The 19,042-nt window shown below is 56.2% G+C and overlaps 1 protein-coding gene across 1 annotated transcript in view; it reads right to left on the bottom strand.

The window, feature by feature from the left end:
• The window catches only part of NXPH1 (neurexophilin 1), a 193,877-nt gene extending 175,368 nt beyond the window's left edge, over positions 1-18,509 (bottom strand). Inside the window, exons 1-2 of the mRNA XM_007505793.3 lie at positions 17,509-18,509; positions 16,192-16,355 (exon numbers count right to left, since the gene is read on the bottom strand). Of these exons, the coding sequence (XP_007505855.1) occupies positions 16,192-16,245 (54 nt within the window). The 5' untranslated portion in view covers positions 16,246-16,355; positions 17,509-18,509. The remainder of the gene's footprint in view (positions 1-16,191; positions 16,356-17,508) is intronic.
• Positions 18,510-19,042: the final 533 nt, after the last annotated feature.

Consider the following 19,042-nt stretch of genomic DNA (forward strand, 5'->3'; position numbering starts at 1 on the left):
GGAGGGAGGAGCCTTCCACCTCCCACCTCCCCAAAGCACCTCCTCCTTCCCCTGCTGGTGGACGGCAGGCCCATATCTCCCAGGACGAGGAGAAGCATGGATGGGTTCTGGGAAGGCTTGGCATTTTTCAAGTTCAAAGTTGACTCCGCTGAGTGCCCATCTATAAATAAACCCACAATGCAGCCCCGAAGAGGTTTCTTTCTGATTTCTTATTTCCCAAACTAGGAACGAGGCATAAAAATATTGGGTCATAAAATGCTTAAAAAGTAGATTACTAGAAACGAAGAGGAGCCATGATTATCTATTGAGCCAATGATGGGTCAAGCGGCATTTGGAATTCTTGCGGAGAATATGAATCTGACCTTCATGCAGACCATTTACAGAAAGCAATTTTATTTACATTTTTAAATCCACATAAAGGTGAAAGATGATCCTGCTGCAAAACGGAACATTTAATTTTTTGCCCCAAGGCATTACCAAGCTCTCCCAAGGTCAACTGTAGTACAGGACTGAAATGAAGCCAGACTCTCCCCTCCTTGGCTGTGGCTGCGCAGGCTCGCGGCACGTGCCCAGAGGAAGCACCAAGGCTTGCAAGGAGAGTCCCTGGTGCCAGCAGAAGCCGCTGAGAAACCTCTGAAAGCAGCTCTGTCTCGGCCTCCTCCCGAACCCCACCAGGGATGCTCCTTAATCCCTGCCTCTCAAAGGCCTCTCTTGGGATCACAGACTTGGGCCTGGGAGGCTCTGTGCAGGCTACCCAGCTGAATCCTCTTCCTCTCCATGTTTCAGATAAGAAAACCGAGGCCCAGAGCAAGCAGCTAATAAAGTGGCCAGGCTGGGACTCAAACCCAGGAGCCTCTCCAGATCCACTAAGCCACACTGCCTCTCAAGAATACACTGGGGATGGAGAGCCGGGCCTAGAGATGGGAGGTCCTGGGTTCAAATCTGAACGTTGACCGACCCTGGGCAAGTCACTTGACCCCCTTGGCCTAGCCCTTACTGTTCTTCTGCCTTAGAATCAATACACAGCATTGACTCTAAGACAGAAGGTCAGGGTTAAAAAAACAAAGAATACACCAGGGGGGAAGACGGGAAGATGAAGATAAGAGGTCCTGGGTGCAAATGTGACCTCAGATACTTCCTAACCGTGTGACCGTAGACAAGTCACGTAATCACCATTGCCACTTGGTCCGTATGGCTCTACAGCCCTAGAACCAAGGAATGGCTCTGATTCTAAGCCGAAGAATTCTGTAGGAGGGGAGGAGAGGACTCCGTGTGGCCTCGACTCCCCAGCTCTGCCCGCGGCCGCCATTTTTTGTCTTTTAGTTTGCTGAATGGGGAGGGGGAGGGGGGCAGCCTGAAGAATATGGCCAGCTTTGATTTGTTTGAGGAAGGCCGTGCCGGCTGGCCGCTGGATTCTCCTATTAAGACCCCCCTGTGGCGGCCCCTGGGCCACGGGCGCCAGTGAGCGTAAACAGACAGCCGGACGTTCCCGCCGTCCTGCCTCGCTGCCCCTGCCCGGCCGGTGCCGCCCATCAAGACTCCCCGGCAGGGTCCTGCGGTGGGGCCCGTCCGAGCCCCGGCGCCCAGTCTGCTCCCCTTCCACAAGCTGGGATGCTCCATTGGCCGCCCAAGGGAAGCCGAGTGAGGAGAGGCCCCCCGGGCGGCCAAGGGCCGGCTCCGACTAGGAGGGGGGCTGCCGCGGGGCGCCCTCAACTCTGCTGCGAACCGAGGGGAGGGCCGAGGACCGAAGGGAGGGCCACGCCCCCTCCTGGGGGAGACAAGCTCGGGCGTCAGCTGGCCCACAGCCAGTCCGCTTCTGAGGACAAAAACGCCTCGCGCGGAAGTCCCCATCGGACGGGGAGGGGACGGAGTGTGGCCAGTGTTCGCATTCGGGCTGAAACGTGCCAGAGCGGAGGCGGCCCCGGGTTCTCGCCTCGTGGCGGAGCTTCCAGAAGGGGCCGGTGGCTGCTCCACGGGCTAGCCGGGGCCACTGACCACGGCAGGAAGCGCCCTCGCAAGCCGCAGCAGCGAGGAGCTGGAGCCAGGTGACACGCATGCGGCTTTCTGGGCCGGCATGGTGGCCGCACAGCCTTGGCCAGCCACAGAAGGAGAGTGCAGGCGTTGGGGGCCCCGCGGGCAGGAGTGGACCCCAAACCTCTGCCATAGAGGGCCACGTGCCTGTCCACAGCCCAGTGTCCCCCTCGGCAGCCCCGTCCCAGGAGAAGGGAGAGAAGCCCTAACCCTGCGGTCCTCCAGACGGCCCCCTTCTTTGTTCTGCTCCTGCCCAGCTCTCCAGGCCAGCTTTCTCCTCTCCTCAAGTTCTCTCAGACTTTCACTCCCCCTCCGTGCCTGCTCCCTCCCTGGCCCTTCCCACCCTCGCGGGCACAGGCCTTCCTGGCTTCTCCCTCTGTGACTCTTCTGGAGCGGTGCCAAGAGTCAGACAAACTGAGCCTGGCGGCTCATGTGGAGCTGGCCACACCCAAACTAGCCAGGGCCACCCCCTCCCAAGGGGCGGCCTCCCGGGCCCTGGGGGGTTCCTTTCCCCCTTCTCCATTGAGAGGGGCTTGCAGGCCCTCAACAAGCAAAGGAGAGGCTTCAGCTTCTCAGACCACACCGGCCTCCGTTTAGCCAAGCCCCAGACCAGCTGGGCCTCCACCAGAGCAGCTCAGCCTCCACCAGACCAGCTCAGCCTCCACCAGACCAGCTGGGCCTCCATTTAGCCAAGCCCCAGACCAGCTCAGCCTCCACTAGAGCAGCTCAGCCTCCACCAGAGCAGCTGGGCCTCCATTTAGCCAAGCCCCAGAGCAGCTCAGCCTCCACCAGGCCAGCTGGGCCTCCACCAGACCAGCTGGGCCTCCATTTAGCCAAGCCCCAGAGCAGCTCAGCCTCCACCAGAGCAGCTCGGCCTCCACCAGACCAGCTCAGCCTCCACCAGACCAGCTCAGCCTCCACCAGACCAGCTGGGCCTCCATTTAGCCAAGCCCCAGACCAGCTCAGCCTCCACTAGAGCAGCTCAGCCTCCACCAGGGCAACTGGGCCTCCACCAGACCAGCTGGGCCTCCACCAGACCAGCTGGGCCTCCATTTAGCCAAGCCCCAGACCAGCTTGGGAGGCCTTTGGTCCATCCTGCCTTGTTGAACGCAAAGAAGTGAAAAAGCAAACGGGACGCTGTTCTGCTACATATTTCTTCGGAAATGCTCAGCACGTCCACTGAGTCTTGCCAGGCCTCTCCATCTGCAGGAATTCCACTGGAAACATGAAAGCCCAGAAATCCTGACTGCAAGATGGAGGGTGCAGGAGGCAGACATGAGGGGGTCTTCTTTGTAAGGCTCTAAGGGAGGCCACCTGGTGCCATGAAGTTCTGCAATAAAGCGCCAAGAGGGAACCGATCCTCTCAAGGGCTACAGGCAGAGCCTCATTCCCTGAGCCAGGGAACCACTTCTGACCCACAACGAATCACAGCTGCTCGGCCCTCTGCAAAGAGGCTTCAAGAGCAAACCCAGGATTAATCTTCCTCCTCCTCCTCCTCCCAGCCAGAAGAATGGAGACAAAATCAGGCACAATTTATCCTGTGATTTAGGCGTTGCCTATAAACCATGCAGTCCACAGCAAGCCCTGAGGTCTCTGTTTGTCCACTTAGACCATAAGAATCCACCAGGAAGCAAGATGGCATCCTTATAACTATTCTAGATAAACCTAGCACATGGAGAAAGCAGGTCACATACTCGGGAAGGGCCACTAAGAGAAGGTTTGGGTCTTCTGCCTCTCAAGCACAGCTCAAGGACCATAGTATTGCAAGTGTACCAGAAAGACAGAGACAGAGACAGAGAGAGACAGAGACAGAGAAAGACAGAGAGAGACAGAGAGAGAGGGAGGGAGGGAGGGAGAGAGAGACAGAGACAGAGACAGAGACAGAGACAGAGACAGAGACAGAGACAGACAGAGAGACAGAGGCAGAGGCAGAGAGACAGAGACAGAGAACCCAGAAGGCATGTTAGGGAAGCTGTGCCATTTTGTAGAGTCCCTGAGAGAGTAGGGACAGCATACCCTTGGGGTCTGGCTTCAGGCTCAAGGGTCCTGGGAACTGGCCATGGTTGTCCATGTAATCTGCTCTGGGAAATCATCAGGGATCAAGTGTCCTTCCATCCTTATGGGTCTCTATCAAGCAGTCCCCATTTCTCCCAAGTTCTGTCTACCATCGTGAAAAGCTTCTGCCTTTTCCTTCCTTACAAATGAGCTCGGCTCCCGCTGGCACTGTATGATGCCGAAGAATATCCTGAGCAAAAGGAGAGACGTCCCAGCCCACATTCAGATTAGAGGATGAAGCCAAGTGGAGCCAGGCTCATTGCAGGCTTTCTCACTCGTGACCTCTTTTGGAGCCCAATGTAACCGCCAGGCCCACACAGACAGCTTTCCTCTACAGCTGATAACTCAGATGTTCCCTGGGACTCTTACCATCGGCTCCCCAACAGGCCGGTAGCCTAAAAGAAGCCGTTGGGGAAGCAGAGCATCTGAGCAGCTGGACGGAGCACAAAGGCCGGTGATAAATTTCCTTTGCACTGTCAAGCAGACCTGAGCCACAATCCGATATCTCCCGTCATCGTTTACAACTATTGATCGTGCACCTAACTTGGCTTTATATTCTTCCTGCTTTAAGGAGATGCAATATTTTTCAAGGACTTCCCACATTGAGAATGAGACTGCAGATGTAAAGCAGGCCATTAATTTTATACAAGCTGGTTTATATACCTGTGAGCCCTAACCACATTCTGCTACAAAGGAGAAAAGCCTGAAAGGAAGGGATCTGATGGAGAACTTCCTGGGTGAGGAGCAATAAGCAGTTACCTCTTCAGTTATTAGCCAAGTGCTCCTGTCTGTGGGGTCACAATCGCCTTCCTTTATCCTGCCTGGAGTGGAAGCCACAGATGCATGACAAGCCACTGAGGTCCAGAGCAAAGGCAGACAAAAGCAGTCAGTGCTGTATGCTGTCCCAGGGAAGGTAGAATCTCAAACCAGCATTTCCTAGGCCTGGCATTTGGGGACGCCATCCAGATCCTTTGCCCCCCCCCCTTGAGATCCCTGAGATCCAGACATAGATGGAGAGACAGATAGAGAGACTGGCAAAAAGATGTTTCTTGTCACTGGGCAACAACTTTCACAATCAGGAAAAACAAATTACCCTAGACATGTTCACCATTGGTGAGGCAATGACACATTAGACAGCAGGGAGCATCAGTCTCAGTCTCCCTCGTTGTATTTTCTTCAATTGTTAATGAAATTCTTATTTGCCAACATCCCGGGTTATTTACATCAGCCTAATTTCATCAATCTTTGGACCACTGCTACATCTTCCATTTCTGACAAGTGGGAAGTAAAAGACAGGGAAGGAGAGAAGAAACCAAAGGAGGGGAGGGGGGAGTAGAAGGGAGGAGATAAGGGTAAAATATTCCCAGCTATCTCTTTCTGCTGTGGTAGATGTGTTCTAAGGTAACTTTTTGCAAAATTCTGCTCATGGAGACACTGACCTTTTATGCTTCTAGGTCAGTCTGGGCTTATAAATGTCTTCTATGGAACCCTTCTCTTCCTAGAGGCAAGTCCTTGGGGTCAGACTGCCAACCACATTCTTTTCCTTGGACACCATGATGCCATGGAATCTCAGAGCTGGCAGTGAGTGAGTGACCTTAGAAGAGAACATGGAATGTCAGTGCTGGAAGGGGCCTTCCAGATCATCCAGTCTAACCCCTTCTTTTTACAAAGGAGATATTTGGCTAGAAGGGGAAATAGAAGAGACATTTCTGCTAAAACAAACAAAAAACCCAGAGAAAGACAGGGAGATGCCAATAGAAGTAGTTCCTTGGGTTGTCTTCCTTAGTGTGCTCCAGAAATTAAATGACCAGTCCTCCCACTGAAGAAAACAAATGGACAAGTCATCCAGAAGGAGCAGGGGAAGGGGGTGGTTCTGGTGGCTTCTTGCTCTGCTCACATTGTGTTGGCACATTGCCCTGACATTAAAGACAAAACAGGGGGCTGGTTCACAATCAGCTCTAAAAGGTTAGGTTGCCTGGCAAAAGCAAGCCTATTCACTCCTATTGTCTTTTGTCGCTTCCCAAGCCCCTCTGCTTTGCTTCAGTCTTTAGCCTTTGTTTTCCTCCAATCACTATTGAAGTTGCTGCTTCAGTATCACCTGTATTGTCAGGGAAAAGCCCCAAGAGAGAACACTTAAAGATCCTGGACACTCCCTACAAAAGGATCGCTCTCTGTCTCTGTCTCTCTGTCTCTCTGTCTCTCTCTGTCTCTGTCTCTCTGTCTGTCTCTGTCTCTCTGTCTCTCTCTGTCTCTGTCTCTCTGTCTGTCTCTGTCTCTCTGTCTCCCTGTCTCTGTCTCTCTGTCTCTGTCTCTCTGTCTCTGTCTGTCTCTGTCTCTGCCTCTCTCTGTCTCTGTCTCTCTGTCTGTCTCTCTGTCTCTGTCTCTGTCTCTCTGTCTCTCTCTCCCTCCCTCCCTCCCTCTCTCTGTCTTTCTCTGTCTCTCTCTGTCTGTCTCTCTCTGTGTCTCTGTCTCTCTCTGTCTCTGTCTCTGTCTCTCTCTGTCTCTCTCTCCCTCCCCCATTCCCACTTCACTAAAACAGCTCAGACACCCTCCAACAGAGATGAGAGAAAAAACTGTCTTCAGGAAACACATCCTGACCTAACCTTAAATAAGTGAGTTGGGGAGTATCCTGCGGGAAAGTGAGGTCAGCCTCTCCCAAGGAATAAGCTCACCTCCACTCACTAGCAGTTCCCCCAAAGCCTTGAGAGAGGGCAGAAGGGAGATCACCACCAGACGGCAGCAAAACCACGGAGAGGAGATCCGAAGTTAGAGAGCATTTTGCAAAGGAGAAAAGAAAAGGCAAAGTGGACTGTGACAACCGATTGGACTCAAGGGCAGCCTGGAAATAGAAAATACTCGAAATGAGGCTCTGGTCTCTCCCTATCTCTGTCTCTCCCCCTTCCCCCGTTCTTCCCTCCTTCTGTCTCTCTGTCTCTGTCTCTTTCTCAAAACTGAATGGGGAGAGGGGCCAGCTGTGGGATGGAGAACTCCTGGCTGAGGCTCAGAGAAGGAGACGCCATATCTGGTCTGACATTAACTCTTCCTATCACACACACCGGGAGGCCGGAAATCTAACTGAACAAAAAAGCCTCAGGGAGAAGAGAATTTTGGTCCTGGCTTTGCCCGCCTTGCTTCTTCCCTGCTCTGGGTTCTGCTGGAATCGCTCCCCTCCGCCTTTTCTCACCAGATTCTGTCTTCATTGACTACAAGAGACCAAATCTACGTTCATCCAAGCTTGGGAACACGCGAGGGGAATGGAGGAGCAGGGGCAGTTCGCGTGCGGATCAATGGTAGCCGCTGGTTTTGCGTCAGAAGGACAATGGGCAGAACGAGGCCGCCTGTGTTTGGGCCCACACACCGCCCTCTGGCTTCCTAAAGCGAGTCCCTCGCTCTGCTCCTGGAATCTCTTTCCCTGATTCAGAAAATACAGAATCGGAGACTCCGGAAGCAGGGGCCGAGGGGCAGGAGGCGGCCAAAAGTTTCGGGGCTGTGCACCCCCGTTGGCCCCCAGAGATTGAGGAGAGGAACTGGTTGGGGCGGGGCGGGGCGGGGAGGGAGCAGGTCTGGTGTGTACTGCGTCGCAGTTAGTTGACCGCCCCCCACTCGTTCCCCAGATGTAATGATGATAAATAAAATCGACTTTGCCTTAGCTTCCCGCCGAGGCCGCAGAGCCACGGGGAATAATGAGGGCTGCGCCCCCATCTGTCTACATTAACAGGGAGCTGGGCACTTCCGATAGCGAAGGATCGATTTTCCTAGCCGGAGCGGAGGTTTCCTGACTCCTTCTGAATAATCGCTGGCTTTTGTGAAATTCATAATAATTAGTACGAGCCTTTTTTGCCTGGCGCGTCCCTTTCCCCGGGAGGCTGAAGCCAGGAGATCGCCCGGCAACCTTTGGAGAGCCTCAGCTTCCGACAGGCTCCGTCCTTGAACTGGGAAGGGGGAGCTGCTGCGCAAATCCTAGCTGGGACCGAGGAGGAGGGGATGGGGTGAGGAGAGGCCGGAGCCTAGAGTTGGCGGCCTCCTCGGAGAACAACGACGGCGCGCGTCCCGGAGGGCCCGCGGCCCTGGGACAATCTGGAGTCTGACCAGCCAGGCTGGAGTAGCTTTGTGAGAGCCCAGCCTAGGGAGAGGCCGAGGGCGGGGGCGGGGGGCGGGGGCCTAAGGCGCGGGTTGCACCCGGGGAGACGCCCAGAGGAATTGTAGTCGGCGGTGGGGTTACCGCGGTGCTGAGAGGAAGTCAACCTTCCCTGGCCGGCGCTGGCGATTGACTCTGGCTTTCTGAGAGCGAGTCCCGGGCTGTGGCCGAAGCTGAGGGGCGTGGCACTGCCCGAGGTCCGCACCAGAGGCCCAGGCCCGGCCAGAACCCCGGGGGCTGACCCCCAATCTCCCAGCCCCTAAAAGGGAATCGAGGTCGGCGCAGGACACGGCAAGAAACTTCGAGGCAGGAGTCCGGCGCTTTCTGTTGCGCTGAAAGAGCCAGCCTCCGCCCGGACTACGGCTCCATCTGAGCGCCACATTCCAAGGGAGTCGGAGGCACTCCCTGGACAATGGCAAGCCAGACCCAAGGAAACGGCTCTGTCCGCGGTGCTGAAATGCCGCTTCCCCAGCCGGGGTACGCCGGTCCCTCCGCTCGCATCCCAGAGGCTGGATGCAGATGCCAAGAACCAGAGTAAGACAAAAGTGCGGAGACGGCGGCGGTGCGCTGTCCGCGGTGCTGACAGGGAGCCAACCTGGCAGTGCCCTCCGGCTTCACCTGCCCGGAGGGAGTTAACTGCGCGACGCCGCGGCCCGCTGTCTCCTCTCAAGCCGGGCTCCTAGAACTTTATACAGCATATAAGCAGAGCAGTTTCAGGAGAGAACCGGACTTCTGGGCGTTATCTGCTGCCTGGAAGAAGAGCCCCGGGAGGGAATCGGGCGCCCGTCTCTTGGTAAACCTTCCCCCAAACGTAGGCCGCCCTTGCTGGGTCCCAGAAGTCAATACATCGGGCAAGCCAAATGTGAAGCTCTGACATTCAATGGCTGATCCCAGAGGCCAGGATTTGCTACTCGAATGGCTTCGGCTTGTCCCCCAAAAGGGAGCCCCACCCCATCTCCAACTTTCCCCGCAGGTTCACAAATATGGCCTTGGGGCTTTAGGGAAAGACTGGGGTAGCGTGTCCGGTCTTTCTGCTGCTTCTTCCAGTGCTCCGTGCACAGAACGTTACACAGAACATTCAAACTCTTCTCCGAGTCCTGAGATCCTCTCCCTGCCTTGGCGCTCCACACTATCTCTCCAGCCCCTGCCTCGGGAAAGTCTGGGGTAGGAATTGTAGAGGAGGGGAGTGACAGACAGGCAGCGGCCTGAGTAGCTCAGGGCAAAGAAAGGAAGAAGAAAAAAATGGAGAGAGCTGGTGCAAAAAACCAAGACAGAGAGGCGCAATGAGATGGTTTCTAAGGAAACACTGTGCTCGACTAAGCGGCGATTTGACTGATTGTGAAGAAAATAAATACAAAAGGGAAAGTCATATTCTCTCTCTCTCTCTCTCTCTCTCTCTCTCTCTCTCTCTCTCTCTCTCTCTCTCTCTCTCTCTCTCTCTCTGTCTCTCTCTGTCTCTCTCTCTCTCTCTCTCTCTCCCCCACACACACTTACCACGCCCTCTCTCCCCACTTTGATTTAAAATCTTCTGGGATTCAAAGTGATCCCAGGTGCAAGGCTCAGAAAGAGGACGAATGGGAGGGCAGATGGGGAAGGAAATCAGTCAGGACTGAAAAGGTGGCCCTGGGAAGGTGCACTCAAGTGACTTGGGGGCGGGGGATGAGTATACCTCGTTAGAGCTCAACAACTACTAGGCACCCCATAGAAGAGCAGTTACCTCTCCGAGAACTTTCACAAGCCTACCTACCATCCCCAGAGGTTGAATTTTCTCCGAAGGGCCCTGAGGCTCACTGCCTGTTACTGAACCTATGCCTCCACGGTGGAAGAAACTTCGGGCACCTGATTACAGACCCGCGATTTATGTTTACAGCCAGAGACTGGGAAAGGGCACAAGTAAGGCACTCGGAGACCGCAAACTTGGGAAGCTCGTGCCTCTGCTCCAGAATTTCCTTCCCTCCCCCACCTCACCCCCCCCCCATTCCTCGCTCCCTCAGTCCCTGCTTCCTTCCTCCACTCCTCGTTGTTCCTTGATCGCTCCATTCAACCCTGTCCCTCCTTCAGTCCATTCTTCTAGTCTCCCGGCTGTCCCCGGGGAGGGAGGAAGGGGAATTGCCTGGACCCTCCTTGAGATTCTGCCAGCCCAGGTCCCATCATGGAGGGCGCCTCCGCTCTCCGAGGCTCGCTGGCATAGCAATTGAGATTGGCGATCTTTTCAGATAGGGCTTGGCATTTCCTCCTATCAGCCTGACAGAGCCAACTCCGGAAATTGCCGGTAATATTCATCTGGGGAGCACTTTCATTAAACGTAATTCATTCGACTTTCACTATAAATTGAGTGACATCCTTACAGCAGAACCTTTTTATCCTTGATTAAGTGCTTGCCAGGCTTTGGTTTTTCGCTTTATTGTCACATTCCTTCAAGCGGAGTCGTCAACATGCCAATCTGCCGCATAAAAACGCGAGCGTCGTGTTTACAAAGCACCCAAGAGCTTGTTTAATGCTGACTTACAGAAAGAGCTCGTGGGGAGCTGATAAATCACGACAGCGACTTGACACAAACCCTCCGTGGGCCCGGCGGCGGCAGGCCGGGATCAGGAGGGCAGAGGAAAACGCCTGGGAGCAGAAGAGGGGGAGACCAGAGCCCCGAACGATCTTTGGACGTTCCCGGGGCAACCTCCCTCCGGCTGACAATTTTGATTTTATTCATTAAAATGGCGCTGGGAGAGGCCGATTAGGACATTAAGGTGCTTGTTATGGATAACTTCGACTCGGACAGTTTGGCCACGGCGGGGCCTCTATGATCTGAGACCAGGCGAGCTGCCTTCTCAGAGTGTGAACGTGGAGCGTTCTAAACCCCCCTCCCCCTGGAGCCAGCAGATCTAAGCAGCCAGCGCGGGAGTGCACACACGCACACCCGCACACACACTTCCAGATGGTGTCAAGAAAGCCAGGCATAGATTCAACCTCTTTATGAAACTCCTAAACAAACAGTAAAGGCAACCACAAGGACCCCAGCTTGAGCAGAAGCAACACCAAAATGCAGACTCCATCCAAAGGAGAGAGGGAAAGAGATGGGGACTCGGGGGGAGGCGCCTGTAAGGCAGCGAATTCTTACTGAACCTCGAAGAGCCCCCAAATATCTCCAAGCTGAGACGCTGAACGCCACGCCCTTCTGGTGTGTGCACCTCCCAAGAGGCTCCCTTTCCTTTCTCCCTCGCCTTCCCTAACATCCCCCATGCAAAAGACAGAAAATGACTTATTTGACAAAGCACTATCCAAATGGAAAAAACACTGTCGACAGTTGTTATTACTGGACAATGCTGTCAATTTCTACGGGCTGCAGAAAATCTCCCCTCACATGGGAAAGTAGGCCATGGGCCCATATCACAAAAATCAGCCGATTGCCTTGCCTGCCACACGATCTATTTTCCACCGCCACAACACTTTCATTAAGGGAGAAATCGCCGTCAACAATTCAAAGCCAAATAGAAATCAAGCCGGCACAGAGACTGAGGCCACCAACTTAATGGGGGCTTTTTTTCCAGAAGGGGAAAAAATGTACCTCGTCAGGATGGCTTAGCAGCAAGCAAGCCACTTACCCTCCTCCCAAAGCCTCCCACTTTCTCCTGTCACGGAAATGAAGGGAAGGCCAGGCCCCAAATGAAAGTGTTCCCTGCCAGGGAACCAGGGCTGGGGTGGACCTACCAAAGCCCTGAGGTTCCAATCGGATAAAATGGAAAGTTTACGCCCCGCCCTCCTGAAAATGTTGGGTCTCCAATCGATGTTTGTTCTACCCAGTCCTCTACTTGGAGCCCAGATTCCCCATGAGGTCTTAAAACTGAAGTACTGCAGTCCTGCTGTCCTAGAGAGGAGACGTGAGGGGCTGGGCATTGTTGTCTGTGTCCACTCTGACTTCGAGAAGTGGCCTTAAATCACAGATGACCACGAGGTGTGGCCCAGCGGAGGTTCTTTTTGGTCTCGTTTCAATAATTAAAAAATTAATCTACCAAAGACAGTCCCTTCATTTTTTTATTAGAAATGTTGGTGGGTGGCTTACTCTGTAGTCATTGAAAATTACAATAACCCAGCCCAAGAGGTGAGCCTTATCATCCCCTCCCAACCCTGCTCTCTATTCCTCAGCTTCCACTTTCCCCCACAGTCCTGGCAGCTTGGTAGGTTGCAGCTCATAAAGGAGCAAGCAGGGGATTAATGTCTTTCCCAATAGCTCCAAACCCCAATATTCCAGTGGCTCCGAGATCTCTTACAACATTTGGTGGGAAGCCCCTGGGTAGACTGCCTCATCCAAATCTCAGCTCTTCCCCCACGTAGGTTTGCCAGGAGCTCCATTCTACTCCGATTAGAAGCAGATTTCTAGAGATTTTGCCTGTTCTTACCAGCCAGAGGAGGCCCCCTGGGGTTCATTCTTCTCCCTGGGGGCCTTGCATTAATGTGCCCCTTCTGGAGCTATCTCAGTGACAAGGGACACATTTTCTGAAGGCCCTTCGACCAAGTAACTTTTCTGTCCATGTCGTTGGGGCTGCTTCATAGACTTCTAGGTTGGAGAGGATTCACTCCCAAACTCCCATTTCTAAGGAAATGTTCTCCTGAGTCCCTTGTTGTCCTTGACCTGCCCAAGGGAGAAATAACTCCAGTTAAGATGTCCACTTCTCTATGCCAGTAAACCTCCCCTCCACCCCCTTTCTCCAAGAAAAAGGGGGGGAGGGGAGCACCTGTCTGCTTACTCTGTTTTTGTGGCAACAGCTAGCTGATCACCAGGGAGGATTCTAGAGAGTGTGCAGTCCTGAAAGAAGGGTGAAATCCTGCGGCCTCTTCTTTTTTTCTGCGTACGTATCACAAAGCCTACAGATCACTCCCGATAACTCCCAAGCATGCAGAAACAGGAGCGCCTGCCTGCTTGGCTCTCCAGGCCTAGGGTTTTGCCTCAACTCGCAGGAGTTTGCAGATGGTCGGCTCCTTTGCGAGCTGGAGTATTCAACTAATGAATGTGCTTTATAAGGGAACTTGGGAGACTATTTTCTGATTTACTTCCAGGAGAAAACGAATCCTGCTGAGTGGCTGAAAGCCCATTCTCCTGGACTCCTCTAATAGCGGGTTCCCTTCTTAACTACCCCCACCCCCACCCGGGCCCTCTGTTGTGTACCCAAAAGGTACTTGGAAAGCCGCAAGGCAGCCTACTCAATTCCTCCCAAGGTTCCTCCCCTAAAGAGGCGATCTCTCGACCCAGAAATCAGTCACACTTGTTTGAAGCTCAACAGAGAGCCAGTCCCACCCAGTGGAGAGGGGCAGATGATTTAGTAAATCCACCCCTACCCTACGCTCCTCCGAGCAAGCAAGGCAGAGGGCAACTCCGCCACGAGTAAGCTCCGTATAGATCCCCAGCCTCCTCCAGCATCCCCCTTCTCAGATGGAATTGGAAAGACCCCAGGAAAAAGGTTGCAATGGGTTCTGGGAAGGGGGAGGAGATGCCCCTAGGACCCAAGCTGCAGGGGACGGAGGAGGAAAGACTCAGTGCAGAAGCCCAATCAAGGAGCCTACCTAGCGTCTCATAGCCCCCAAGTGAGCCCCAACAGGCGGGCGATCGGCGGGCTTCCTTATCTACAGGACAGGGCCAACCCCATGGGCTGATTCCGTCTTTGTACCTCTCTCACACAATTCCAGGAAGTTCAATCTCTAACCCTAAGCCAACCCAGTGGCTGGGGGTCAAGCTCTAATGAAGGAACCACCGAATCCCAACGTCCAGCCACAGAGGGCTACTGCCTGAGAGGTGGGACAACAGGCAAGGCCTAAAGAGAAAGCCATCGGCCTCTGGGAGAACCTACCACCCACAGGCTCCTCCAACACAGCCCCTTAGGGAGAAAGGAAGCCGCTTGGTCCCTGCCTCCCCTTCCAACTGAGGTTTTATTGTTCGCATCGGGACTGTTTGCGAGAAATTGGGAAATCGCCTCTTTTCTTGGTGCTGCCAAAAGGCATTCAGGTAATGAAGTCTGTGAGTGAGCGGTAATTGGATCCGCCTAATTTGCTCCCCGAATGGGTCTCCCAAGCTCCCCATTTACAATTACAGGAGGGGGAGCGGCATGGGGGCTCAGAAGGCAGCAGTGGGAGCCTGGGGTGGGGTTAGGGACTGGGGAGAGACCTTAGCTGTGCGCACAGACACACCAACCAATATTTGATGCATCTTCTCTGGCTCTGGACGGAGGCAGAGACTAGGAAAAAGCCGAGCCCACCCCGTCCAAGAGCGCCTGGTCACACTTTGTGAGGAGACCCATTCAAACCAGTCGCCTGCCTGCCTCCCTGCTTGCCCACCTCCATGCCTCTGGGGGTTACGGCTGGAGGGCACCTTCCCCTCTCCCGAGCTGGTTTGAGTGCCTGTGCTGCCTGCCCCTCCTTAGGAAGCGTCCCTTTCTCTGAGTCCTCGGGGCCCAGGCTCGCTGCTCTCCCCCTGCAGGCTCCCTGTCCCACTCTCCCATTCCCAGCTGCCGAGTGCTGCTCTGTCCAAGTGAGGGGAGGAGGACACTAGTAATGGCGGAACCTGCACGAGATGACTTTTCCTCTCACATCAGGGCCACTCAGTGGCTTTGAGGATACCAAGGAGCAAGCAGGAGCCGCCAACTCGGATGCCCTTGCCCACTGACCACCCCGCGTTCACCTGTTTGCCCCTGAGGTGTCCAGGGCCCGAGAGGCTGACACGCAGCGCCCTCTGGCGGATCAAAGCTAGCATAGAAGGAGGAAAATGCGGCCTAAAGTGGAGGTGGGGAGAGGGGGAGGAGTTGTTCTCCCCCCCACCCCCCCCAGTAACCTGTGAAGGCTCTCCGGCTACTGACCTCGGGCACAATCCGCAAATGCACTCACGCCACACCCCAAGTTCCCTAAACTCGAACCCCAGGGACTTGGCCTCTTCTCCATGCCTTCCCCCGTCCTCTGACCCAGATACAGGCCCTGGTCCAGCAGCTGGGAGCCACTGAGCAGGGGCCCAGGCCAGCGGGACCCTAAGGCTTCCTCCTAACCAGGCCTGTCTTCAGGGATGAAGAGAGCAGCCCAGAAGCCAGCCATTGTATGAGCAAGGCATGGAAGCCTGCGATTGTCTGACCAAGGCATGGAAGCCTGCGCCCTGTTGAGCCCCGGCTGTGAGTCGGGGTCCCATAGGATCCAATGCACTGCCAGCCAGATGATCAGAAAGAGGAATACAGCGCATCCCCCAAGGCTGTAGAAGGACCGAGCCTCTGCCAAGACCTGTCGCAGCTGCCAGCCGGGCCCCTTGCACGGGGCCAGAACGAGGGTTAGCTCGAAAAGGTGGGGGGAAAGGGGCCTTCGGCCACTGACAGGAAGTGGGGCGCAGAGAAAGGAGGCTTTCAGCCTTGTGTTTCTGGATAAAGCGAGCAGCTAGAAGCCCCGAAGCGTTTGGGGGTGACCCTGCCTTGTCTGCACACTCATCCTAGGCGAGCTCTAGAACTCGGGGAAAGTTCCCCACCCCCTCTCCATCCCTGCTGAAGAACTTTCAAAGTCATCAGCCAGGCGCAAGGTCTTCGTCTCCTATTTACTACCCAGGCCAGAAACTCTCCGAGCCCCCGGCCCCTCTCTCTCAGAGCCCACCCTCTTCCCTCTGGGAAAGCACAAATACACAGGCGCCTCGTTCTTCCTTTCTCTCCTCTTCTGGAGAGAAGGGGTTCGGGGCCCTTTCAGCAGGCTCCCCAGAAGTACAAGAAAGGGGGCGGAAGGAGGTGGAGGGGAGGGATGGGGGACGCCTCAGAAAATCTAGCGGGAAGCGGGAGGCCAACTTCGCCACCCTGTTTCCAACCGATCCTCCTCCCCACTGGGGTCTCCGGAGCCGCCCGGCGAAGCATCTTTCTCCCTGCCCCCAGGCCCCGATTCCCAGCCTTCCGGGCCCCACCGCTTCCTTTTCTTCCCGCTGAATGTCAGGAGAAGAGCCGAGACAGTACAAAACTCACCAGGTAGAGAGTAGGCTGCCAGAGGAGAAGGACGTACCAATACGCAGCCTGCATCCTCCCGCGTCTCAAACTTCCTCGCCTTCGCCTGCGCTGAGTCTCTGTTCCCTCAAGAACATAGATCCCCCTGACGTCCACTTCACAAAGGAAGGAGAGCTCTCACCAGCCTAAACGAAAACGAAATGATAGAACCCATGACCACCCGGCAAGGTTAGCCCGGGAGACAAGGAGACAAGGAGAGGCGGACAATGGGGCGCCACGGGCCAAAAAAGGAAGGAACTCTGAAAAGCGGGTAAATGCAGCGCCCGCCCGAAGAGAGAAAGCCAGTGGCCGCGGCTGGGGGGCTGTGAGAGTCCCTGGAGCCCTGGACTTCTGGCCCACCGGGTCAGGAGCGGCGGAAGGCTGGAGACCGCCGAGCGCCGAGATCAGTGGCGTGCGTACTGGGCTGGATCTGGGAGTCCCACTGGCCGCCAGACGTGCCTTTCCTTCTGCTTTATAGCAAGCAGGGCGACTCGGACTCAAGGCGGCTGTTGGCTCCCCAGCAGCCCAGCCAGTCCCTCTCCACGCACACAGCAGCGGAGAGACCGGTCGGGAGGGGGAGAGGGGGGCAGGGGGAGAGGAGGAGAAAGGGGGAGGGAAGGAAAGTGGAGAAGGGAGAGGGAGGGAGGGAGGGAGGGAGGGAGGGAGGGAGGGAGGGAGAGAGAGAGAGAGAGAGAGAGAGAGAGAGAGAGAGAGAGAGAGAGAGAGAGAGAGAGAGAGAGAGAGAGAGAGAGAACAAGAAGCGCCGGCTTCTGGAAGGGGGGGGGGGGGGGAAGGTCGTGAGATTTGCATACAGAAAAATGTGGAAAAATCAGTGTGCACGCACGACCTCTCTCTCCCTCTCTCCCTCTCTCTCTCTCTCTCTCTCTCTCTCTCTCTCTCTCTCTCTCTCTCTCTCTCTCTCTCTCTCCCCCCCCCCCTCCCTCCCTCCCTCCCTCCCTCTCTCTGTGTCTCTCTCTCCCTCTCTCTGTGTCTCTGTCTGTCTCTGCCTACACACACGCACCACAACACAACACTACACATTCACTTCCTCGGCCGAAGACAAACGCCCTTCGCTAACTTCTGGCGCAGCTCGAGAAAGGGCTGGAGGAGCTGAGGGTCCAAGGAGCCTCTCCACTTCCCTTTCCTCCTTCCCCCCTTCTCTGTCCCAACCTACCGAAGAGAGAAGAGGGGCAGGAGGGAGGAGGAGAGGAGGAGAGAGAGAAGGTGGGGCGGGGGACGCAGAAGAGAGAAAGAGGAGAGGAGGCAGGCAGGCAGGCAGGCAGGCCCGCTTACACGTACCGCACCAAGCAGAGTGGGAAGGCGACCAGGTCCCTCTCCAGGAAGGCTCCATGTAGATCGGAGCTACAGGGGTTGGTGCCGGGCGGTGGGCCGGTGGTCCCCTGGCGGGCGCTTCCCCTCCATGCCTCAGCAGAGGCGGCCGGGTTCCTTGGGTCGGACTTGCCCAGCCTGAGAAGGAGCGACTCCGAAACCTCTCCCGTGCTCGCACCCAGGGGTGAGCGCAGTGCAAGGAAGCCTGAGGCCGCCCCGGTGCCAGCTGGATTCACATCGCAGGAAGCTGGAGAGAGCTCGGGGGGCCGGGAAGGTGGCGGGAGGCAGGAGCAGCCTTCTGCGAGGGCCAGAAAGAGAGCCGGTGCCCAGAAAGTCTCTCGGAGACACCTGGAGACTAGCTCCGAGACCTAGACGAGCAGAGATGGAGCCCCTCCAGGGCATGCACTGGGAGGCGGGACGCGAAGTCCGGGTCGGCGGGGAGGAGGAGCCCGAGCTGCAGCCGCTCCCAGCTTTCGCTGCCGCTCTGCTCTCTCGACTGGAAACCAGTGGGGGGGGGGGGGGGGGGCGGCCCGAGGGGAGGAGGAGGGGGAGGTGGCCAGACCGCTGGGCGGCAACTTCCAAGGCGGATTCTGGTGCGGGGGACGAGAGCTAGACGAGGACCCGAGACTTTGGGGGAGCCTGGATCTCTCCGAAGCTGTCTGGCGCCCTGGCGACCTCTGCGTCCTCCCTCTCCACCCACCCCCGCTGGGAGTCCTTTCCCTTCCCCTCCTCTCCTCCGGGGCCGCCCTTTCTCCGTCAGTCCCCTGAGGAGGAGGACTCCCACCCTCCCACACATACACATTCACCCCTCATAGCTAAGCTTACCTCCCAGTTTCAAAGCAGAGCCGGAGCCTGGGCTCCCGCCTCTCTGCGGAACCGGCCGGCCGGGGGCTTGGGCCACAAGAACGGACTGGGCTCCTGGAACTCTGTATCCCTACCTCGCTCCGCTCCCGGGACTCGCAGAAGGAAGTAGAGAGGACGGGGAGATGCTAGACCCCGGGGGGGGCGGGGGGGGGGGGCAAGGTTAATTCCCCGGGAGCTGAGGACATCGACCCATTGGCCCCGGGCCCCACCTGTTCCCCAGGGCCACCTGACCTGCCTCCGGCCAGGAGAGGACTGAGGTGCTTCCAAGAGCTCGGAGCCACCCCGGATGGAGAAAGGTGGGGAGCAGAGTGGTGTCTCGGGGAGAGGACTGGCCCAGACTGGCGAGCTAGCCTTCGGCTCTGTCTGTCTGTCTGTCTGACTCTCCCCTCCCCCTCATGGCTCTCCCTAGGTCCCTCTGGGCAGTCTTTTCTTCCCTCTTTGGCTTTATTTTCCTCCCCTAACTTAGCCCCTTTCCCGTGAAATGTAAATTGGGCAGGTTCTCCTATCGGTGAACGGGGGTCAGGCCAAGTTGTCCCTCCCTCCCTCGGCTCCCCTCCCCGTCCCCCTCCCCCTCCTCCTCTTATTCTGACACCAGTGGGCCAGGATGGCCTGTTCCTGTCTGGCCTCTCCGGGCCGGCGC

The sequence above is a fragment of the Monodelphis domestica genome, chromosome 5 (genome assembly GCF_027887165.1).
Source record: "Monodelphis domestica isolate mMonDom1 chromosome 5, mMonDom1.pri, whole genome shotgun sequence".
NCBI lineage: Eukaryota > Metazoa > Chordata > Mammalia > Didelphimorphia > Didelphidae > Monodelphis > Monodelphis domestica.